Source organism: Megalobrama amblycephala, linkage group LG21 (genome assembly GCF_018812025.1).
Source record: "Megalobrama amblycephala isolate DHTTF-2021 linkage group LG21, ASM1881202v1, whole genome shotgun sequence".
Classification (NCBI taxonomy): Eukaryota; Metazoa; Chordata; class Actinopteri; order Cypriniformes; family Xenocyprididae; genus Megalobrama; species Megalobrama amblycephala.
The window spans coordinates 14,037,715-14,063,795 of NC_063064.1; the positions used below are offsets into that span (position 1 = coordinate 14,037,715).

At 38.7% G+C, this 26,081-nt stretch overlaps 2 protein-coding genes across 2 annotated transcripts in view; both read left to right on the top strand.

Annotated features, from left to right (window-relative positions):
• magi1b (membrane associated guanylate kinase, WW and PDZ domain containing 1b) overlaps positions 1–26,081 on the top strand; it is a 1,153,738-nt gene that overhangs the window by 628,921 nt on the left and 498,736 nt on the right.
• grin3bb (glutamate receptor, ionotropic, N-methyl-D-aspartate 3Bb) overlaps positions 1–26,081 on the top strand; it is a 104,302-nt gene that overhangs the window by 61,764 nt on the left and 16,457 nt on the right. Inside the window, exons 2-5 of the mRNA XM_048172259.1 lie at positions 11,129–11,757; positions 18,538–19,630; positions 21,109–21,254; positions 24,448–24,563. Coding sequence (XP_048028216.1) covers positions 11,129–11,757; positions 18,538–19,630; positions 21,109–21,254; positions 24,448–24,563 — 1,984 coding nt within the window. The remainder of the gene's footprint in view (positions 1–11,128; positions 11,758–18,537; positions 19,631–21,108; positions 21,255–24,447; positions 24,564–26,081) is intronic.

Genomic DNA, 26,081 nt, shown 5'->3' on the forward strand with positions numbered 1-26,081 from the left:
CAGCCCAACATGGCCTCACCCCTTTTGTTGCATGTTCTCGGGGGTAGGGTTTATGTAAATTTTGGGGGTTTTGATGTCACTAACCTGGGAAGAACCCTACCAGCCATTTGTTGTAGTTCTTAAAAACGATTTCTGTAAAAGAAAATATCTCCCCTTGCATTGAACTTTGAGGGTCATAACTTTGCAGATGTTGTGCTCAAACAGCAACATTACACACTAACTAAGGTTATAAAAGTGAAATCATAATCAAGGACCCCTTTAATCATTTAAAAAAATCAAAACATTACATTTATTTGTTATTAGTGTCCATTGTGAAGACATCATCAACACGTAAGCCAGTGCCACAGTTCCTCAACAAACCGTCCATACCGGCGTGATGAATACGATCCTCAACTGGACACGACCACAACGCAGCCCTGAAGTATCAGCAGAGATTGAGTCAACTAGATGATCCATTGTGAAGGCCTCATCGACATGACAGCCAGTAGCACAGTTCCTCAACAAACCGTCCATACCGGCGTGATGAATGCGATCCTCAACTGGATGGAACTCAAATAAATACTTTGATTGTTGCGATCCTATCAGACTTATGATAGCAACCTGAATTGTAACAAAGCACTGTTTCCCAGAGGAGAACATTTACATTTACATTTACATTTACATTTATTCATTTGGCAGACGCTTTTATCCAAAGCGACTTACAAGTGAGGAATACAACAAGCGAGTCGTCATGACGAGGCAAATAGACAAGAAGTGCTCATAATACAAGTTATAGGCAGTGCTCAGATTATCCTAAGCTACAATAGAGAGGAATTAGAGGAAGTGAAAGGATAGGAGTAAGAAGTTTTTTTTTTTTTTTTTTTTTTTTTTTTTTTAAGATGAGGTTAAGTGCACACGAAAGAGATGGGTTTTCAGCTGTCTTTTGAATATTGCCAGGGATTCCGCATTCCGGATGGAGGCAGGAAGATCGTTCCACCAGCAAGGAACAGTGAACGAGAACGTTCTGGAAAGTGATTTTGTGCCTCTCTGTGATGGTACCACAAGCCTTCGCTCCTTTAATGAGCGCAGGTTTCTGGTAGGAGTGTAGACTCGTAAGAGTGAGTGGAAGTAGGAGGGTGCTGAGCCTGTGGCAGATCTGTAAGCAAGCGTCAACGCCTTGAATTTGATACGAGCAGCAAGTGGTAGCCAGTGAAGAGAGATGAAGAGAGGCGTGACGTGGGCTCTTTTGGGCTCGTTGAAGACGAGACGTGCTGCAGCGTTCTGAATCATTTGTAGAGGCTTGATTGTGCATGATGGCAGTCCAGCCAGAAGAGCATTGCAGTAATCAAGCCTAGAAATGACCAGGGCCTGGACCAGAAGTTGTGTTGCATGTTCTGTTAGAAAGGGCCTGATTTTCCTGATGTTGTATAGTGCAAATCTGCATGACCGAGCTGTCTTTGCAATGTGGTCTTTGAAGGACAGTTGGTCATCAAGGATTACTCCAAGATTTCTGGCCGAATTTGACGGGGTAATTGAGGATGTACCTATCTGGATGCTGAAATCGTGATTTAGAGTCGGATTGGCAGGGAAGACGAGAAGCTCAGTCTTAGCCAGGTTGAGCTGTAGATGATGTTCTTTCATCCATGCCGAGATGCCCGCCAGACAGCTTGAGATTCGTGCAGCTACTGTGGGATCATCTGGTTGGAATGAAAGGAAGAGTTGTGTGTCATCAGCATAGCAATGGTAGGAGAAACCATGTGCCTGAATGATGGGACCAAGTGATGTAGTGTAAATGGAGAAGAGGAGGGGTCCAAGAACTGAACCCTGAGGAACACCCGTGGCTAGTTGATGAGCTTTGGATACCTCCCCTCTCCAGGCAACCCTGAAAGACCTTCCTGTGAGATAGGATTCAAACCAGAGAAGCGGAGTACCTGTGATGCCCAGTGATGAGAGGGTGGACAGGAGGATCTGATGATTCACCGTGTCAAAGGCAGCAGATAGATCGAGCAGAATGAGAACTGATGATTTGGAATCAGCCTTTGCAATCCGCAGGGATTCAGTGACCGACAGCAGTGCAGTCTCAGTCGAGTGGCCACGCTTGAAACCGGATTGATTGACATCCAATTGGTTGCTCTGTGAGAGGAAAGATGACACCTGGTTGAAAACAACTCGTTCAAGTGTTTTTCCTATGAATGGTAACTGGCTCCCCGACTAAGCCTGGTTTCTCCCAAGGTTTTTTTGTCCATTTTAACACCTATTTGCCACTTGTTTGCCACCTGATGTCACCTGATGGAGTTTGGGTTCCTTGCCGCTGTCGCCTTTGGCTTGCTTAGTTGGGGACACTTGACATTTGACTTGACATTTGATATTCAACAGTATTCTTGACATTTATTCAACAGTGCTTCTGATCTGCCTGCATTGACACTATTCTTTAAGAGCTGCTGTGCAGCCAAAATATAAGTACCAGTTATCAATGTAAAGCTGCTTTGACACAATCTGCATTGTAAAAAGCGCTATATAAATAAAGGTGACTTGACTTGACAGGGGCGTGGACGAGGAGTTTTGCAGCAGGTCTTTTGATTTTCCTGATTTTGTATTCATCTGAATGACAAGGTAATCTTCATTAAGAATTTGGTTGTCAAAGATAACTCCTGCTTCCTGGCTGTTCTCGAAGGTATTATTTGTTTGTGAGGCTAACTGAATGGAGATGTTGAGCTGAATTGTTGAGTTGGCTGGGAAGACAAGAGGCTTTTGTGTTTTCTTCAATACTTAAAGGTAACATAGCACTAGCACGTTCTTACTGAGCAGTTAAGCTTGAGCTTTTCAACTGTTTTCTACTTGTACTTCACTCAAGAATCTTGTGTTCCAGATATTGTGTTCCAAATAATGTATTTTCATGACTTACTCAATTATCTCAAGACTGAAAATATTTGATCCAAGTGTATTTGCTGATTAAACTTTTCTACCTCTGGGGGTTGCGTTCTTATAATCACAATTATGCATTTAGAAGTCTGAATTGGCAGAGAGAAACTCATTTACATTTACATTCACATTTATGTTACTTGCAAACACTTCTTTAAAAAAAAAAAAAAAAAAAAACTAAAACTAAGTCTTACATAGCTTTGACTGAATGGCAAAAGGTCTGTTTCACACTGCAGTGTATTCTGGCCAAGAAAACACTTAGATAGGAAAACACAATATGACTGAGACTTAAAGAGACAAACCAAGGTTAATTTTGTGCATATGTATTGATTCTATGATGAGCATTTTCTGCTCCATGAAGGACAACTTCCACAATATATCATCCTTGTGATAATCAATATACAAAAAACACCTTGTTCAATCTTGTAGATGCTTTCACCATGTTATGAATTTTAAAACAGAGTTTTATGGAAGTTTAGAGATAATTTATGCTTTCACTTCCTAGGGATACGGGACAAGAAATGTTCTTCTTATGCAGAGTCGGCATTACCCGTAATGCTTCATAAATGTTGATTAGATGCCGTTATGTTGCCAGTACTTTGCATTGTGATGGCAGCCTGCAGTATTAAAATATTCCTCTTTCTCTGTCCATTACCGTAATAATCTCATATTACACAAGGAGGACGTTTTTTTGCGTATGTTCACTGAATTGCAAGCAGATTTAACTTGACGCAGCCGCAATCCAGGTACACTCTAAAGAAAAATGGTTCTAAACAGTACCAAATTAGGGTTATTTAGCTTGTAACAATAGCAGAACCTTTTTTGGTGATAAATAGAACTCTTTTTATAAGGTTTCATAAAGAACCATGCTTTGAAAGTGCTATAGGACCTTAATGGTGTTATAAATAATAGTTTATTTTCATTAATATTAGTATATTATTATCTTTATATTATTAAAGTGATTCATATTTTTATATATTATTTATTTTTGTTATTTGCCTTTTCTTATAATGTCTTGTAGCCTCTAATAGGGTTTACATAAAAAAACCCAGCATGTTGGTTCAATTATGTACTTTTATTTTTATTGGCATGTGAAATTGTAGCAGAAATGTGTGACAGTGCTCTAACAACAGTTGTTAGCTGAATACATTAATAAATGACAGTTGAAATTGAATGTGAATAAAAGCATAAGGAAGTAAAACACAAATTAGAAACAGAAAATAGATGTATGCCTAATGAAGTTACAGTGAAATATCTTCACAATCCTCAGTGATGTCTTTAGTCTATCATTTTGGTGTAATTGATGGCGGTTTCTCTCGACAGAAGATGAGGTTGAGGGATGTGACAGCATCTGAAATACACAGTTGAGTTTAGAGTTACAGTCTGTCTCTTCTATTATGTAAAATAATTATGTTTATGAAGGCAAAAGTAGCAAAAATTGGCAGTATGTGAACCCTTTTCAATGTTAAAAGTTAAAGAAAGTCATGGGATAGCTTTAATGCTTGTTTTTTTTTTATTATTGGGTATGTTTATGCATAAACCTAAGTAATAATAATAATAAAAAAAATCTAACATTATGGATCATGAAGTCAATAACTCTGTTAGTTAGTGGAGAAGAGGAGAGAAGTATCCTTATCTAAACAGAGCTGGTCACACCTACATGTTCTGTTAAACTAAAAAGAGAAAGAGAGAGAGAGAGAGAAAAAAAAACATGATTGGCAGGAAACTATGCAGTTTCAATTTTAAAGTTAAAATTTACAGGCATTTTAAGACAAAAGATATTTACCTGTTGAGAGTGTGTTGACAGTCTGTGTAGCTTGATGGTTGAGCTCCAGAAAATCAGTAATAAGGTGGCTTTGACAGTTACAGATTTGAAAAACAAAAAGGTGGGAATAAAGAAAGCTAAACCCAATGCAAAGAACCATTACAGCATATAAAGGGTTCTTCAGGACCGTACAGTTCTAAATCTAACTGTTGCTATCTGAAAAGAAACTTTAAATAACCACCTTTTTTTAGAGTATAGATAAAAGTCCTTTAGTTGTTTTGCTGCCCCTCTTGAGCTGAATTGCATGTGAAATAGTTGCGTAATTTGGCTCTTGAAAGTATCTGTGTGGACATTAGTGGTTTCAAAGATTTTAATGTTGAACCTTCAGGGAACTGCTCTGGCTCTGGCTGAATATATCAATTTTTATGTGAGAAAGGAGAGAGAGCAAATGAGCAGAAAGCAGAATGAGTTTTAATAGCCTCAGATGTGTTTTTAGTGTATAATATATCAATGATTATTATTGAGTCCAGCACCATATTCATCTTAGAAAACAAATATGTCTACCTGAGCAGCTATGAATTGAAAGTAAACATCCTGTCATCTCTTATGTTTTTTTTTATCCATCAAAACTCTGAATATTTTCCTGGAGCAGTCTATTGTAATTTTTGTCAATGACATCACAAACATCATCTTACTATATACATTACTGCAGCATTTAGCTAGCCACAACAATATAACAATAGATGTCTTCAGAATAATGCAGGTGTCTGACACTGGAGAAATTGAAATTGGTGGTTGGTGATGTTATATGCATTTTGGATTCCTGTCTCATTCAAGACTAATGACTCATAAACACCTAACTGAAAAGCATTCGCTAAACATCCATCTCAAAAGTTAAGTGCTGCAAAACATTAAGGATGTTTTTTTTGCACTTTGCATGGTCATAAGTTTATGGAGGAACTTGAAAGGAACTAGCAGCTTGTACACATTTAAAAATGTTTCAATATTGTTTTTCAAGTAGTTTTTAAATATATCTCCCATGGGGCAGGGCTGTATACCTAGCACTCACTCTTGACGTGATGTGTTTAAACAAACTCAAACTGTACGATTTATAATGTAAGTCACGTGACACGTTAACATGTCCCTCTTCACATGGGTCTGAGAAGCTTCTGATAAGAAGACTGGTTAAAATGATGTTGTCAAGAAACAAATTAATAAAGTAATCTGAAGGATTTAACAAAAGAAATCCGAGTGGATAAAGTCACACACAAAAATTAAAATGGTTGTTTCACTAAAGAACAAAACAATCAGAGAGGCTAACAACCATGAGACGAGTTGTAAGAAAAGTGAGAGAAAAACATTCCTTCTTTCTTTACGCCACTTCCAGATCTTTATATTTAGATAGTGAGCCAGGATTGGTTAGTTGACCTCCCTCTCTTTTGTGTTAAGGAACTTTTCAAAAGATGGCTTGCTTATTTAATTCCAGCAGCTAAGAACAGATTCTGAGATCCTTCAGTCCATTTTTTTTTTTTTTTTTTTTTTTTTAAAGGTATTTACCAGTCCATATTTTCATCAAAAAACATATCTCTCCTTCTTTGAACCAACCAGATGGTGGCTGGATAGATAAGCTGTTAAATATGGACCCGTCTCTTAGGATGAATGTGTCTATATGAGAACATTCAAAGAACCACTTCCCCATCTCTCAATCGAATAGGAGGCAATGGGAGGAGGAACTGGGAATAGAAATATGTCAGATTCAGCTAAAATTGGTGCACTCATCTCCGGTATGTATTAGACACAGGCTTTTGCAATTTAAGGTGCCTCACAGGCTCCATCTGTCTAGGAGCAAGTTGGCTAAAATGTATCTAGGGTCAGACTCGACATGCCCCAGATGTAGTCTGGAACCAGCAGACCTGAGTCACATGTTCTGGGGATGCCCAAAACATTGGACAAACTGGACAAACATTTTCAGAACATTTACATTTATATGCAACAAAGATATTGATCCCAATCCCCTGACTTCCATCTTCGGTGTAGTGCTAGAAGAAATGCTGCTAACAATTAATCAGATAGAGCTCATAGCCTTCCTTCTCCACATTATTGACTAGACGCCTGATTCTTCTCAGTTGGAAAAAAGCAATGCTACCATCTCACAAACGCTGGGTGACCGAAGTAATGTTGTATCTTAAACTGGAGCACCTTAGATATACTATCCAAGGCTTCTCTGGAAAGTTTTATCGGGTCTTAGGCCCCGTTTACACTAGTGTGTTTTTGTTTTAAAACGCATAAGTTTTGTTACGGTTACGCCTGTCGTTTACGCTAACCTTGAAAACTGATTTTCGAAAATGCTGCAGACCCTGTTTTAGTTTGAAAATGTCAACTTTAGGTTTCAGTATAAATGGACCAAAACTGCCAAAGCTGCCAAGGAAATTTTGTTGGTTATGCTAGTTAAAGGGTTAATTCACCCAAAAATTAAAATTCTGTCATTAATTACTCATACGCGCTCTGAACCACTGATTCGAAACAAAAGATTCGTAAAGCTTTGAAGCTTCATGAAGCAGTGTTTTGAAATCGCCCATCACCAGATATTGTTGAATAAAGTCGTTATTTTGTTTTTATGGTGCACAAAAAATATTAGTTTTAAATATGTCTTTAGTAGCTTTCTGGGCATTGAAAATGTTAATTGTCTTGCTGGCAATGCAGGCCTCACTGAGCCATCCGATTTCATCAAAAATATCTTAATTTGTGTAAAAATGAACAAAGGTCTTACGGGTGTGGAATGACATGAGGGTGAGTAATAAATGACAGAATTTTAATTTTTGGGTGAACTAACCCTTTAAGATTCCTATATGGACAACTGCACACTGGCGTTAAAAACACAACATATACTGGAGAAGGTCAATGCTTGTACTTTCGGAAGGGATCACTCAGTTCCAACAGTAGAGAATCTTTCACTCAGAAAAGCTGCCTCTGGCTCCATGCATGCTGTGAGGCTATAGTGTTGCATGCTTTATTCATACAGTACATGGCAGAATGTTCTTGAAACATGCTTTTCAGATGTTCGTGACGTGGCAGCAGTGAAATGTTTTCTGACAGAATAAGACAGCTAGCTGTATAGTTCCTCCCAAGAGAGCATCCTGAAACCTAAGCTTTTTGAAACAATAATATGCTATAATTTATTTATTATATATACAGTTCTCTCCAAAAGTTTAGAAATGCCCTAGGCAAACCTGGGGTTTTGGACAATACCTGCATAAATCTTTAGCATATTTTGTGATGAAAACATAAAAATAATGCATTCAGAATACAGAAAACCTTAAGCCTACTCTGGCTTGATGGTCTTAGCTATAGTCCACTGGCAAGTTTAGCCTAGCTGGGAGACCATCTTAAATCAGTTAAAACCATCAAACCATTTAAGGCTGGTTTGAGCAGTTCTCTTTTTATCAGGGGATTACTAGAGATATTTATAAAATATCTCCAGACTGTTCTAATTTGTCTGTTGTGTAATAACATTAACTTTCAATCAATCTATAAAGCTATAAAGTAATATATTATAGCTTTCCTTTATTCTGGGGAACACAAAAGAAGATATTTTGAAGAATGTTTTAGTCTATACAATGGAAATGGAGCCCAAAACAACACTAAACCCGACCTTTATGTATGGTCAAAAAAGCAAACAGATTCTCATCAATACCAGAAAGACATTAAACAACTGTATGGGGTTTCTTCTGCACGCATATATGCACACACTGCACCGGATGTCATAAGATGTGAGTGTTTCTGATGATGATAATGCTGATGACTCTCAAGCCCCTGGTGAACTAAACGCAACAGCTGCAGGGACTTGGAGTGAGTTGATTTGGGTCCCATCAATTCAGCTGCATGTGCAGAGACTGCATTAGACACTACAGTGATTTATCCTCATCATCTAGAGACAGGTGCTTTGGTTTCTGTGCTTCAATCATAAAGCAATTGTATGTGTACGTTATGTGGATTAAATTGGTACATGTGAGAGTTGTGGAGTAATTTCATTGAATCAGTGTACTTTGATTATATAATTCCTTTGTGGAACTGGCATAATAAAACACTTTGCACAAGCTTTGATCAGGGTAAAATAATTTGAAAGGCTATTTTGTAACACCAGTTTTATTTCATGATGACTCCATCTTCACTAACTGTAATAGTATTTCTTGCATTTGCTGGCAAATCTCACTATTATTATTAGTTTAGTCACTGACACAACTTACCCTGCCAAATCATGGTTTAGCCAAATAATTTCTCATTCTCTATATATGTTTTCATCATATATTTCACAATATTTCCGTTCCCAGTATACCCTCTAAACTCTTCACGGAGGTCTTTCTGGCCTTGGATCTGATCTTTGGTTCAATAAACCTTTGTTCAAATGCATTGCATCATCTATTGCAGTGATTTCAGAACATTTTCTGGAGTTGTATTGAAAAATTTGGAAAGAGGTTCTTCATGACTCAGAACATCCATGGATAGTCTTTCTTTGATGTCACTGCAGTCTGGACTATGGACACACATGAACTTGTCGGACAGGTCAAGGAATAAACATTGGACTTTTGAATCAGATTGTCGGTCCCAAGGATGAGTCAATCCTGAGATGCACATCCCTGAGAGTGTGCAATGATCTGTGTTTAACGGTACATAAGTTGGTGAAGAGCTATGAGCAGTTTTTTCTGTATGGCATTAAAAACTGCTGGTGTAGCACTGTCTGTCAAGACCATGCTAGAGAGAGGAAATTGTATTATGGCCTATGGTTTACAGTACAAAATCAATAGTGCAACTAGCAATATTGTGGAAGGACATGTAGAACTGTGGCCAGGAATACAAGATGGCAGGAAATGTGCCGTTACTTCATGTGAGTGGCATACTGACGAGGAAGGAGGGAAGTTAAAGAAGAGTGAAGCTGAAAACTCTGATAAAGAAAGCAAAGCAGTAATTCTGCTTCTGACCTCAAGAAAGACTTAATTTTTCAGGGTAAATTGCCATTTAATGAATAACTTTGGACCTTGGTTACCCAGAATAAAATGTTGTTGCTCAAAGGATTCTCTATTTAAACTCTGGTGTCTTAATGTATGTATACTATATGAGCTATAAAGTCACATTTAGGAGCTATAAAGTCACAACTGAGCGATGCAAATTCACATTTACAAGACAAAAAGTAACAACTGCAAGAAATAAAGTTGCAATTAGTTGAAAGTTCACTAAAGGTGCAGTTCTGAGAAATAAGGATAAAAAAATTCACAATTGTGACATCACAATTTATGAGAAATAGAGTTATAATTATGAGAAATAATATTAAAAGTCACAATTGTGAGATCTAAAGTCACAATTATGAAAAACAGACTGGCAATTATGGGAAATAAAGATAAATGTCACATATGTGACAATAAAAGTTGCAACTGCAAGTAATAAAGATACAAATTTACAATTGTGAGACGCAAAGTCGCAACTATGAGAAATAAAGATAAAAAGTATTGTGTCACAAATATGAGACATAAGGCCCTATTTTAACGATCTAAACGCATGGTCTGAAGCGCATGGCACAAGTGCGCTTAGGGCATGTCTGAATCCACTTTTGCTAGTTTAATGACGGGAAAAATGGTCTGCGCGTCCACATTACACCAACGTTATTGCGTAACGTGCAATAAACCAATCAGAGTCTCATCTCCCACTCCCTTTAAAAGCCAGTTGCGCTCGTGCCATGGCGAATTCTCTCCCTGCGTTCCATTCGGAAGGGCTCATCCCTATGCCCTAATCCCTTCAAAGGGTTTACCCTCCGGAGTGAGAGCTTCGAAGGGATGAAGGGTGTAGGGATCTAAAAAACTCTTTTTTTGGAACGCACTTCAGCGTCATCTTAACGAGACAATCAAGGAGGAGTAGATTGTGCAAGCTGCGTCCTTTGTTTAACGTTAGTTAATTTATTTTTGGTTTATCGCACCATATTGTATATGTATTTGAAACATTTGAATGGAATAGATAGCTGTAAACTATTTTTAAGTACAAAGTCATTTTGACCATAATAATGTACCAAATCTAATAGGCACATATTACTAACACGCTCTTTAAATAACAAAAAAAAAAAAAATATTGCGCCATTGACTTTAGACCAGGTTTCAGTTGGTCAATGGCGCAGTCTATTTCAGTTGCCTCAAAATAGCAACGTGCTGACAATGCGCCTGAACACACCTCGTTTTCAGACCAGCAGACCCATGGGTGCACCAATGGGCACAAATGCATTTGCTTTTTAAACTACGTGACGCTGGATGTGAAAGTGTTAACTGCGTCGGGCTGGAACTAGTAAAAAACACTTGCGTCGCGCCTGGCGCTGCATTGCACCAGATATATGATAGGGCCCATAAAGTTGCATTTGTGAGATATAAAGTCACATTAAGGCCTAATAATTTGTCTTTCTATTGCTTGTTCTGTTTTCAGAATCGCTTCCACTTGCAGATGACAACTCGTATTCCTCCATCGAAATTGGTGGAGCTGCTTCTAGATGTTCTGCAGCGCAGTGGCTGGGAAGATAGTATGGCAGTGCTTTGCCAAGGCTGGGAGGACGCTGGTCTTCTGGATCTCCTGGAACTCCAAAGCCGCTCTGGCTGGGGACCCTCACACTGGCACCTTCGATCCGCTCTGAACCTCTCCCACAGCATACCTCACATGGCTAATATTTCTTACTTCCTCTCTGAGCACTTTAATCAGGACCATCCTCCACCTGCCTCTGTCCTGCTTTTTGGGGCTGACCCAGAGTGTGCCTCTTCTGTTCTGCGCAGTGCGCATGACCTGGGGTTGACATTGCCCACTGTACATTGGATTATGGGCCAACCTCTAAGTCCAGACGCCCTTCATTCTATTGGCCTGCCTTTAGGACTGCTGGCCTATGGAGAGGTTGACCGCAAACCACTGGACTTCTACATTCGTGATGCCCTGCAGTTAGTCAACCGAGCTGTTACTGCAGCAACGGTCGTACGACCCGATCTAGCCCTCATCCAAAATATGGTAAACTGTTTTGACAAACCCAACAAACACGAGCTACCCTCATCAGGACAGTACATTGCCAGGTAAATTCATATTCTCTCTGTTTATCAGTCAGTTTGTTGTTATCTGCTAAAAAGGTGTTGTGTTTTGAGTGCAATTCCCCAAAATACTTCTTAAGTAACTAGGAACAAACCAGTTTCATCACAGTTAATCTTGAGTACCTACAGAGTAGTATTGCATCCTTCATATCTCCGTAAAGTCTTTAGATTTATCATATTTATAAAAGATAGATACGCTGTACTGAGTCTTTCCGAAAAAAGCCGAGGCGTGCCTGCCGTGGGCAGAGCTAAAGAGTCACCAGCGCGCGCAGCTTTTGTGTAGAGTTCTTCTGCATGCTGCAACATCATTATAAATAAAAAGGAACAAAAACATTAGTGTTGTTCACATTTTATGCACTTGCGTGCCGACAAAACACAGACATCTGATGCAGTTTTACTCACCACCCACGATCTGTAAATCCAGCGCCGAACTGGGACTTGTTTTCAAAGCATTCATCACGGAAATTCCGGTAAATTCTGAATTTACCTTGGCATAGTTGAATAACAAGAGTTCAGTACATGGAAAAGACATACATTGAGTTTCAAACTCCATTGTTTCCTCCTTCTTATGTTAATCTCATTTGTCTAAAAGACCTCCGAAGAACAGGCGAATCTCAACATAACACCGACTGATACGTAACAGTCGGGATCATTAATATGTACGCCCCTAATATTTGCATATGCCAGTCCATGTTCAAGGCATTAGACAAGGCAGTATTAACGTCTGGATCTGTGCACAGCTGAATCATCAGACTAGGTAAGCAAGCAAGGACAGCAGCGAAAAATGGCAGATGGAGCAATAATAACTGACATGATCCATGATAACATGATATTTTTAGTGATATTTGTAAATTGTCTTTCTAAATGTTTCGTTAGCATGTTGCTAATGTACTGTTAAATGTGGTTAAAGTTACCATCGTTTATTACTGTATTCACAGAGACAAGAGAGCCGTCGCTATTTTCATTTTTAAACACTTGCAGTCTGTATAATTCATAAACACAACTTCATTCTTTATAAATCTCTCCAACAGTGTAGCATTAGCCCGTTAGCCACGGAGCACTATCAAACTCATTCAGAATCAAATGTAAACATCCAAATAAATACTATACTCACATGATCTGAAGCATACATGCAGCATGCATGATGAACATTTTGTAAAGATCCATTTGAGGGTTATATTAGCTGTGTGAACTTTGTTTATGCACTGTTTTATAGTTGAGAGCTAGAGGGGGCAGGGAGCGCAAGATTTAAAGGGGCCACAGCCTGAATTGGTGCATAGTTAATGATGCCCCAAAATAGGCAGTTAAAAAAAATTAATTAAAAGAAATCTATGGGGTATTTTGAGCTGAAACTTCACAGACACATTCAGGGGACACCTTAGACTTATATTACATATTGTGAAAGAACGTTCTAGGGCACGTTTAATAAAATTGACTGATGTTCATTGTGAGGTATAAAATACTGTAATTTATTTCTTACTTTGCAATCTAATGGTTAATTTTCTTAAATGAGACTGCCTCGATGATGCATGCAGCCTTCAAAGGGTGCAGCCCCTGAATTGGGACACAGCCATTGTTGAAAAATCTCTCGGTTTCCGTATCCCGATTGGAGCGTTGATGGGCATGCTCTTGCTCTTGCTCTGGGTGGTGTGTGTGCACACTTATTAGGGAGAAGTGCCTATACAAGGAATTCTGCCCTTTATTACATGATAAAGGGCCATTCTCGAAAAAAAAAAATCGGCGAGACTTGTCCACCACCAGAAGTTGTATATTTGGCACATAAATACTCCGTCATACCAAAGAATATACCCTAAAAAGAAATGACACTCAATAGAAAGTTCCATTGCAACACTGGCACCCAGCAGCAGCCCTGTGTTTCTGCCATTTTGTGGAAACGTTTCTGGAACGCCATCTAGTGGCTGTTGCCCCAAAAAGTATCAGAGTGTCGCCTCTTGGGTTCTATAGGAAAATGGCATTTCAAATGCACCTGATATGCTATAGTTAGTGTTAGCATGTTTAGCCCCTTGCACTACATAGACAAATCTTATATGTTATATTTTAACAATATTTTGTGAAATAGTATGTTCCAATTGACTGAGTAAGTTATAAACAGCATGTCAAAGCAAGTACTATTGTACATTTTTTTGCAATACCTGCAAACACTGATGCCACAATTGTGGGCAGGGTCCCACCGCATGGGTGGCCCAAGATTTGTAGTACACCACTGGGTGTAGACACCTATTTATGTGCTAAATGAACTGCTTTTTTAAAAATAGATTGTAATTTCATACATAAATAATTGACAAAGTCATCAATAATTGATAGACAAGAATAAAACTGCCAAATTCACTTTATTATATGTCATATTTTTTTAGAGACTAAACGGCTTTGATGTTTTATTCTCAACACTCATCAGTAGAATATCCTACCATCTGGATGAGATGTCCCAGACAGCTAGTGTCATGCTTAAGGACAGGCGCATGGCCACTTTCTCTTGCTGCGGCAAATTACTGGTGTTTGCCCAGACACTCAGCAGGAATGCAGACATGCTTTAGAGCTTTAAGCTTTATTTATGACTTCCCCTCACTTGCCTTTCCCTGAGGAGGGATCACTCTTATCAAAAGCTCTGGCACACGCCTACCATGCAGGCCCGTCATTTTGTGTGGATCATGCCAGCACTCTGCCACACACCACTATATCTCTCACAACAAACAGAAGTGAAATGTGGCTATGTGGGAAGCCTGGGCCTCTCATCACAACAGGATAAGGCTGAAAATCTGCCAACCGGACCCAAACATACTGCATAATGCCGGACGATTGCGAGGGCATAGCTGCAGGAGCATGATACAAAGCTCAGCAGCTTGTGCAAGATTTTGGCCACATTGTAATACTATAAAAGTGAATAACTTTCTTTTTTTATCAATATTTTTGCATTTGCATGCATTTATCTTATCTTGAGGAGTAAAGAGAGTGAGAAGATGGATATTAGTCAACAGTGGTTATTAACCCGCATATGACAGTACTCGTGTCCTCTGGATGACTGCTGTAATTAAAAATTCTGTTCTTTTTAAGGAGTTTTACCCTTTGAGTTGTGAATCATCCTATATTTTGCTAGATTATCATATTGTTCGATACCCATTATACACAATGCATTGAAGAGTAAGAATAAAACTAAAATTCATGCTCAGTGTTGAAATGTCTGATTAATTCTAGTGAATCAGCATTAACCAATTCCAGAAATATTTCACATACTTTGCTTCCAAGAAGATCTGCGCTGCATTTTAGGTCTTCTTTTTAGAGTAAAATATTTAGTTAAATGGTGCTGTTTATTAATATGATCAAATAATAGAGATAGGTTCAAGTTGCAGTAATTGATTTCTGAGAAACAATGTTGATATTTGAAATCACCAAAACAAACACACCCCTACCCTAAAGGATCACACTTCTATTTTGATAGCTACACCCCCAAATTCCAAATACACTATGCAACACAGGTGCCTAACCCTTAATGTGTGTACACACCCCTTAATGCTGATTGGCTACAGGTGTGTTTTAGTGTTCGGTCCAATCCACTTTCAACAGCATTTCTTAGAAATCGCTCACTGCACCTTTAATTGTAGTGAGCTAACATGTGTTAGTAGCTAGCAGTGTAGCTATTTTTCCAAAAGAGTAGCTTGATGGTAGATTAACTATTGATTCACAAGTTCACGCTTACGTCGGATAGAGTAAAAGTGTATGCGTATTTGGCGTGCTGTTCATGCGGAGGGCTCCGAGCTTGGAATTTGGCCCAAACCCAAACTATTTTCCCCGTGTCCCTGGCTGGGATAAGAACCAGCTGAGAGTGAGTTGGGGTGGAGGAGGGATGCAGAAAACTGCTGAGGAACATAGGTGAGTCGGCTACATATATAGGCCTCCTCTCATGCTGACTGGTTAGATCATTTGAACGTGTTCCTCCCAGACTTTGTAAATAAAACATAATTTACCAACATTTTCTAAGTATCTTCACCTACAATGCACGCTTGGATTAATAGAAGTAATATTTCTCTGTCAGTTCCAAAATTCTTTCAGACAGCCTTTTGATAGGACAGTTATTTAGAATAATATTTTAAACATTTTTTCATCCTTAACCTGTACAAGCTAAACTCATTTCTATGAATTTTTTAACAATCTTTCCCCATCTCACCTTACAATAGTCCCATCCCGCCCCCTCCCATCTCAATATATGAAAGATCAGAAAAGTGGGAGCAGAGTCAAAGAGAGCTTTTAAGTATATAGCAACATGATATCTCTTAATTGAGCTGAAACACACATGCTGTAAATTAGATGTCACTTAGATACACGCATTGGTTGGCTAAGGTGGGATATTTTGCTCCCTGTGGCAGGTAAAACTATGGATAAATGTTTGGAGCCAAATTACATATTAAGCTTTTCTTCTCAGTTTTTCATTAACCAGCACAGCATTAGTCAAATGTCATATCTATTATTTATTACTTCAGACATTAATCTTCAAGCTCAATGTCAAAGCATTTCCTTAAGTGACCCGTGCTGTGCACCAGAGCAGCAGCCCTGCCGACTGAGCAGCTGTAATTCTGAAGTGAAGAGTGGGAGGGGGTTTCACAATCAAATATATTGCTCTGTGAAAGCAACATCTGTAGTTTATGGTGTGACTGATGCCAGACCGTGTCAGTCGTCCAGCTAGGCAATCCCCCTCCCAGGCCTTCCCGCTCTGCCGCAGTCATAGTTACTGTTTGCTTTGCTGCTGGAGAGGATAAAGCCAGCTTAACCTGTGTCCGATCCTGTTACTTACTCCCACATGTCTACTTGTGAACCAGAGTCTTTGTCTTGGTTCCCCCTGAGTAATTTTGCAGGCCTGATTAGCATGGGTACATTAGCTCATGCTGGTGTATGCCATACAGTGGTGCTCAGAATTATTGGCACCCTTGGTAAATATGATCAAAGATGACTGTAAAAATAAATCTGCATTGTTTATCCTTTGATCTTTAATTCATAAAATGAGTAAAAATCTAACCTTTCATTGAAGGAAAAGAATTGAAAGTGGGGGGAAAAATCACATTATGAAATAAATGTTTTTCTCCAAAACATGTTGGCCATAATTATTGGCACCCCTAGAATATTTTATGAGTAAAATATCTCTGAAGTATATTCCCAGTCATATTTACATTTTTTTAGCACACCAGGGTGATCATAAACATGAAATTGTCCAGCCATGACTTCCTGTTCCACAGGAGTATAAACATGAGGAAACACAAAGGCCAAATTCCCTTAATCATTCATCACAATGAGTAAAACCAAAGAATATAGTTCTGATGTGCAGCAAAAGATTGCTGAGCTTCACAATACAGAAAGTAGCTGTAAGAAAATTAGCTAAAGCATTGAAAATCCCCATTTCCACTATCAGGGCAATTAAGAAGTTCCAATTAACTAAAGATGTTACAAATCTGCCTGGAAGAGGACATGTGTCTAAATTGTCCTAATGCGCGGTGAGGAGGAGAGTTTGAGTGGCCAAAGACTCTCCAAGGATCACAGTTGGAGAATTGCAGAGATTAGTTGAGTCTTGAGTCTCAGAAACCGATAAAAATAAATATCAAACAGCACCTACATCCCCACAGGTTGTTCAGGAGGTTTTCAAGAAAAATCCTCTGTTCTCATCCAGAAACAATCTCCAGTATATTAAGTTGTCAGACATGATTGGAACTTCAAACGGGACCGGCTTCTATGGTCAGATGAAACAAAAAAAAAGAGCTTTTTGGCAGCAAACCCACCAGATGGGTTTGGTGCACACATGGATAAAAAGTACCCCATGTCCACAGTTAAATATACTGCTGGATCTTTAATGTTGTGGGCCTATTTTTCTACTGGAAGTCCTGGACATCTTGTTCAGATATATGGTATCATGGATTCTACCAAATATCAACAGATAAAAAATCAAAACCTGACCGCTTCTGCTAGAAATCCTATAATGAGCCATGGTTGGATCTTCCATCAGGACAATGATCCAAAACAAACATCAAAACCAACACAAAAATGTGTCACTGAGCACAAAATGAAGCTTCTGCCATGGTCTTCCCAGTTCCCTGACCTGAACCCTAAAGAAAATGAGTGAAGTGAACTGAAGAGAAGAGAAGAAGCACCAACATGGAGCTGGGAATCTGAAGGTTCTGGAGAGATTCTGCATGAAGGAATGGTCTCTGATCTCTTGTCAGGTGTTCTCCAAACTCATCAGGCATTATAGAAGACGAATCAAGAACTGTTTTCTTGGCAAAGGAGGTTGCAAAAACTATTGAATAAAAGGGTGCCAATAATTGTGACCAACGTGTTTTGGATATAAACATTTATTTCACAATGTGACTTTCCCCCCACTTTCAATTCTTTTTCTTCAACGAAAGGTTAGATTTTTGCTAAGTTTAATGAATTAAAGATCAAAAGGATAAATAATGCAGATTTATTTTTACAGCCATCTTTATCATATTTACCAAGGGTGCCAATAATTCTGACCACCACTGTAGCTACTGTACATCATAAGAATTTTTGTTCACTGATGGTCATTCAAAATTACAATTCAGGCTTGAAAGTTTCCCATGGGTAAAGATGGTAGCTTTCGGGTTACATAGTTCCAGAAGGTTCTGCTCCAGCCGAGCAACTCAGCACAAATTAGGAATGCTAACAAATAGTGTTCTCCAAGTAATATAGACCATATAGGCCTCTTCCAATAATTATTTGACACTTGTATTCTTTCACCCTTAGGTTCCTCTCTAATACGTCCTTTGTAGGGATGACTGGCCCTGTCAGCGTTCAACGCAACCTCTCCCGTGTACACACCTCCCAGAGGGTCCACATTTGGAGTCTGAGGCGTGATGCCGTCGGTCAGCCCACGTGGGTGACTGTAGGCAGCTGGGAAGGCGGTAGGTTGGATGTAGAGGAGCAGGGATTATGGCAGGGCTCGTCCCCTCGGCAGCGCACGGAGGGCCAGATGGGCAGGGAAGATCGTAGATGGCGAGCTGGTTTTCCTGTGACGGGGAGTCGTGTGCGTGTGGTCACTCTGGTGGAGCACCCGTTCGTGTTCACTCGAGAGGTAGATGAGGATGGGAACTGTCCCGCGGGGCAATTCTGTCTGGATGCAGGCACAAACAGCTCGGAAAACCTGGACCACTTGTATTCCGAGCGGGCTCAAGGCAACAGCAGCTTCTTGCCACCGGATTACAGCAAGTGTTGCTATGGATACTGTATTGACCTACTGGAGAAGCTGGCAGAAGACATGAACTTCAAGTTTGACCTGTACATAGTTGGGGACGGGAAATATGGAGCACTCAAGGGTGGGAAGTGGACGGGGTTGGTGGGCGACCTGCTGAGCGGGATGGCCGATATGGCTGTTACCAGCTTCAGCATCAACTCGGCTCGCAGTAAAGTGATTGACTTCACCAGTCCATTTTTTTCCACAAGTTTGGGAATACTAGTGCGCAGTAAAGACACGGCTGCACCTATTGGAGCATTCATGTGGCCATTGCACTGGTCCATGTGGATGGGCATCTTTGTGGCACTGCATATTACAGCACTCTTCCTCACCCTCTATGAATGGAAGAGTCCTTTTGGCATGACGCCTCATGGACGTAACCGTGTGAAGGTCTTCTCCTATTCATCAGCTCTCAACCTCTGCTACGCCATCCTCTTTGGCCGAACAGTCTCTAGTAAGACACCCAAGTGTTGGACTGGACGTTTCCTGATGAACCTGTGGGCCATATTTTGCTTGCTGGTTTTGTCCAGTTACACAGCAAATCTGGCAGCAGTCATGGTTGGGGAAAAGACCTTTGAAGAGGTCTCTGGAATACATGATGCCAAGGTGAGATCTTTTGAGACACTTCGATTGATTTGAGAATCACAATTTATTTGTTTAAAAAAGAGATCATTATTCTCAGACATAGAGATTCTGAGAAAATGTTAATTGCTGCAGTTAATTTAAAAAAAATAATAATTTTAATGATTTTTTATTGGTTTGGCTGAATGCTTCAATGACTTTCACATAAATATGTCACTTGTTTCATTACTGGATGAATCAGCGTTTTTAAACAAATCTCATGAATGATTCAATAACAATTTTTAACAGTAATTTGTCACCACCTTCTGGTGTAATGATGTAATCAATACAATCTTTATTTGAAGCATCAAGTTCGCTACCGTAGACAAGACATCAGTGTTTATATCTGAACTTTTAAACTTTTATCCCAGTACTAATATGAATTATTGTAACACAGAAATGTTGATACTGTGTGGTTTAAAATATTTTTTTATGAAGCTATTTCATACCTACAAATGATAACTATTCTCTCAGTGCAGTGCCAACACAGATTTGAATGTTCGCTGTGACCGTACTTAGACACAGCCAAAATTGTTGCCATTAAGGAATAAGGTTGATGATTGCAATCTTTTATCAATTAATCGTGCAGCTCTAGTGCACACTGTAGTTATAACCTCTAGAAAACAATGTTGCTATGTTTTATATTTAAAGAGGTCATGTCATAGTTTTTTACCGTGAGGTCCTCTACCTTCAGCACTCCAGTGTAAACATGCCGTCAGTCCTGACTATCTATCCCGTCTAAGTCCTACAGGACTTCTGTCTTGAAGTACTGTCGAATGGGTGTTGACGTTTACATTTATTCATTTTGCAGACGCTTTTATCCAAAGCAACTTACAAGTGAGGAATACAACAAGCAATTCATTGTGAAGAGGCAAATAGACACAAGAAGTGCTCATAATACAAGTTTCAGACATTGCTTAGAGTTGCATAAAGCTAGGGAGGGATTAGGGAATAAGGAGGGATTAAAAGAAGTGAAAGCATAGATTTTTTTTTTTTTTTGATGAGGCTAAGTACTCTCAAAAGAGATGAGTTTTCATTTATATATTGACATATATCGCTCATTGACATTATATCGGTAGTCTCATTTTCAAAAAATGTTCTTTTTGGACAAGTAAGAAATTTTTGGGTTCTGAAAAATACTCTATGCATACATGATGCATAAAACAGTTAAATATATATCAAAGTTCAAAGAGCATATCTATAGCTCAAACAGTAGAGCATGGCATGTCATGGGTGCCATTCTCTGGGAATGCATGAACTGAAAAAATGGATACTCTGAATGCAATATAAATCACTGTGGATAAAAATGTCTGCCAAATTAACAGGTAAATTATCAAGGTAAATTATCAAGGAAAATTGCATTTATCATGATATCACCCCTTGTAGAGTAAACTAAAACAGACATTCATGTGTGTTGCACTATAATCTAAGACTTAGCTCTTTTTCCTTCCCCTTGGACTTAGCTTCATCACCCATCTCAGGGATTCCGATTTGGCACTGTTCGGGAAAGCAGTGCAGAGGATTACATGAAAAAGAGTTTTCCTGAGATGCACGAGTATATGCGGAAATTCAATGAGCCCACCACACCTGATGGTGTCGCCACACTCAAGTAAGAGACCAATTCACCCAACAGAATCCACTCAGCTAGCAGATGGCAGCAAGTGCTCCCGGTGTAGTTATACTGCCAAACACTATTAGCACATAGTGAAATTTACAACACATGGGGAAAAAACTTTGTGCATAGTGATCAATAATTCAAACAGCAGTTGCATCCTGTTCATTACAATGCAAATGCTGAATCTCAAAAACAGTCTTTTCTATAACAAACCTACCCTAGTGACTCACTGGTTGACAATACAACAAGTGTCAATAAATCGGCCAATTTTTGAATAACGCTGTCATTAAAATGAAGTGTTTGCCTGAAGCATTTTTTCTTTCAGCATATTTGAGTCTTAGTTCTGAGATTCCCTCTCACTGCTGCTCGCCAGGCAAGCGGCTTGTTGTTTCCTGCCAGCTGCAGTGCCACAGTCTGTCACACACACCAAATTTTGAAGAGTGTGTTTTTGTTTGTTTATTTATTTAAATATTGATTTATTTTTGGGCTATATAAAAAAAGAGGAGAACTGGGATAGAAAAAGGAGGAGAATTAAAAATTCCTATGTGATTTTTTTTATTTATTTATTTATTTTATCTAAAGCCTAATTAATAAGTTTGAAAGCAAAACATAACTGGAAATATATATATATATATACAGGGAGTGCAGAATTATTAGGCAAGTTGATTTTTTGATCATATTTTTTTTCCAAGTACATTTTACCAATTCCAATCCACATCAATCATAATAACTACTATTAATATTGTTTTTAATCATTTATAAGTGATACATAATTGTTCATGAAGGCTGGAAATGAAAAATGCCTTATATTCAGGTGTGCAGAATTATTAGGCAGGTTTTCTTTTACAGGCCAAATGAGCCAAAAAAGAGATTTAACTCAGACTGAAAAGTCAAAAATGATTAAATACTCATGAGAAGGACGCAATACTAATGCAATACTAGAAATTGCAAAGTTAAAGCATGACCAATGGACAGCAAAATGCTCATTGGGTCAGCGGGGTCATACAAAAACAGGTGGAAAAGAAAAGACGCATGTTAACTGCAAAAGAATTAAGAATTAAGGTGAAGAATTAAGTGTGAAACCATCAGGAACCCTTTAGTCTCCAGCGCCACCATTTTCCAGAACTGCAACCTACCTGGAGTCTCCAGAAGTGTGAGGTATCAGGATCTCAGAGACTTAGGCTAGCTAAAGAATCCTAAAAAATGACCTGCTCTTAATAAAAATCACAAGCTGAAGTGTTATAAAATACATGAAGACTGGGTTTTTATAGGCCTTATAGACAGACAGCTTGAGAGTGACTCTTGAAGGACAGCACCACATCCTCTTGTACCACCGTTTGAAGAATTTATCTTCCAGAATCTGGCAGTAAGATGTGGGAGTTCACTTTTAGTCCATCTCTTATCCTGAAATGTCCGTCTTGCAGATATGGACTAAAAATGATCTTCTAAAACTTACTGTCAGATTTTGGAAGATGAATTCTTCAAACGGTGGTACAAGAGGATGTGGTGCTGGTCCTTCAAGAGTCACTCTCAAGCCGTCTGTCTATAAGGCCTATAAAAACCCAGTCTTCATGTATTTTCTAACACTTCAGCTTGTGATTTTTATTAAGAGCGGGTCATTTTTTAGGATTCTTTAGCTAGCCTAAGTCTCTGAGATCCTGACACCTCACACTTCTGGAGACTCCAGGTATGTTGCAGTTCTGGAAAATGGTGGCGCTGGAGACTAAAGGGTTCCTGATGGTTTCACACTTAATTCTTCACCTTAATTCTTAATTCTTTTGCAGTTAACATGCGTCTTTTCTTTTCCACCTGTTTTTGTATGACCCCGCTGACCCAATGAGCATTTTGCTGTCCATTGGTCATGCTTTAACTTTGCAATTTCTAGTATTGCATTAGTATTGCGTCCTTCTCATGAGTATTTAATCATTTTTGACTTTTCAGTCTGAGTTAAATCTCTTTTTTGGCTCATTTGGCCTGTAAAAGAAAACCTGCCTAATAATTCTGCACACCTGAATAATAGGCGTTTTTCATTTCCAGCCTTCATGAACTATTATGTATCACTTATAAATGATTAAAAACAATATTAATGGTAGTTATTAAGATTGATGTGGATTGGAATTGGTAAAATGTACTTGGAAAAAAAATATGATCAGAAAATCAACTTGCCTAATAATTCTGCACTCCCTGTATATATATATATATTTTTTTTTTTTGGACTTCTTTTTCTAGCCTAGTTTGCACTCACACCAGAGATGAATTTAGAAGGAACAGCAGAAATATTAACATTTTGAGAGTCAGTGCATCACACTTCCTTACATAATTCTTTAGTAAAGGTTTGAGTCTGTATGACAGATGGGAGAATTAAGCCTAAAATCATGGCATAGAAGTTGCTTCATTTAATATTTGGATGTATCATTCAGAATGTAATTGGAAGAAGAACTTAAAAGAGACAAACGTCTTCAAAAGAGTCAAAGATCCATGAAGTATTTAAATTGGCTGAAAACACTTTAATCCTTTTTTTAATTTTGAGAAGAGGATCAGAGGTATCAGTGACCATATGTATCGCAATGAAACAGCAAAGCAATTCATTTCTGAAATATTTGATTTTCAAATGTATGCTACAGTATGTCTCTTTTTGCCTTTTGATGGTGTTTATATGCAGTTTTGTTTGTACTCTAGATTTAAAAAAAAATATATATATATTAAAAAGAAACTTCTGGTGGTAAAGTGTTACATAGCTTTCATTTGTCAATCAATAATCATTTTGATTTGCCAGATTGGAATTACACTGACAAAAATGTGTGGAAAAAGAAATGTTCTTATCAACCACAAGTACTACTAAATATGTTTAACTTCAAATTTGCTGCAGGCTGAACTTTTTTTTTTCTTCTTTTTGGCTGGCTTTGATAAATTACATCTTTTTCTTAATCATTAAATTAAGTAAGGGTGGACTGCTGCCCTTAAGGTGTCACAATCCATTAAAAGTCCTTTTCAGGCTCTATTCAGCTTGCATCTAGTTTAGCGTAGCTGCTGATTTATGTCCTCCTTTGCAGTTTATGAACATTTTGCTTAGACAAATGATGTCTGTGTTCCATTTGCACCGGAATCATACTGTGCATGTTTAATGAGAGTGTGTGCTTGCCTGTGTGTGTAGTTTTGTATCCCTCCCTCTTTTTATGTTGTGAAGGACAGATCCGCCTCAACTTGATGCTTTTATCATGGACAAGGCCCTGCTGGACTACGAGGTGTCCATTGATGCCGACTGCAAGTTGCTGACAGTTGGTAAACCCTTTGCTATTGAAGGTAAGAAGAATGTACAAATTAAGTTCAAACTTTTTTACTGGACAGATTGGGCAGTTTAGTGTTTAACATTAAAGAGATGAAAATGAAAATCCTGTCTTCATTTGCTCACCCTCATGTTGTTCCAAACCTTTCTTTCTCAATGTTCTCAGGACCCTAATGACATTCAACTGTGTGGAAAGCAACAGTTAAAACATTCTTTAAAGTATCTTTTTTAAGATTAATTCAGGGTGGCCACATTAAGCAGGGTTGCAGAGAAAAGACTTAAATTTAGTTTTATCAAAATGAAGGCCATAAAAAGTCTTAAATATCTTAAATTGTATAAGAAAAGTTAATATATGTATTATAATTTCAAGAGGTCTTAAATTTGGGGACAGAAAAACAGGAAATGTGCAGGAAACAGGCTTAATGTGATTATTAAACTTTAAAAGGCTATGATTTAATTAAATAGGAATGTTGCACATTTCAAAGTAAATAGGTGAAGCTGTTGCACGTTCTACAGGCTCATGGTTTCAGAGCAGTTCGCCACGGATTTATGCCAAGCGGTTGCCTGTTGCTTATGATCTACTGTTGATGAATTATGACATAGTTTACCTTTTGTTTATATCACCTGCAAATTTGTCACCATTCCAAATAGCGCAGTTGGTTTATTTACAGGGGCTACCAGGGTAACCGTTGTATTTCTGCTGTTCCATAAATGCCACCTACTGTCAGAAAGTGAAATTGTATTTTCATTTAGCCAGTCAGCTGTTTAAAGGTGCACTGTGCACGCCCCCAACCCCCCCCCCCCCCCCCCCCCCCCATCCCCCCCTGTACTCCAAAGTATAGGATCATGCAAAAATAATCCCTCTCAGTCATTACTTATGATCCCACTGGAAGTGTGTGGTGGTGTTTGTTTCTACAGAGACCTTGGCTGCATCCAAAATCACGTACTTCCCTACTATATAAACAGTATGCATCAAAAGAATTCACAGTACTCATAAAAGAGTAAGCAAAAAGTACCCAGATGACCTTCTACTTCCAGCGAGAACTATCTCATAACTATCTCCCATGGCCTTGCAGTCCAATTTGTGAATGGCAGTAAAGCGACTGACTCTGGTAGGTCACGTGATATTGACAACATGGCAAATGTGCTACGTCCAGATTACATTCATACTACGCATGTTCGTACTATATAGAATATACTTTTTTTAGCAGATGTGAAGTAATTACTTATTTTACAATAAGTACCTACTCAAGAGATTATGCGATTTCAGACGCAGCCTCTGTCTTTGCCTGTATTTTCTTATTTTATTCTTCTAATGTGTGCTTGGAACATTTCTGGGCTGCAGCCTTGGGCAAGTGGGTGTATCGTCTGTGCTATTCGCTAATGTTGCTATTGCCTTATTGACTGCTGTCTGTCTCTCGACAGATTACTAGGCATGTAATTCTGCTTTAATGATGACACCTAATTATTGGTTATTAGCAAGCTAGACTGAAGATGGCTAAACAACTCGCTGGCAAATTACACTCAGTCATCTA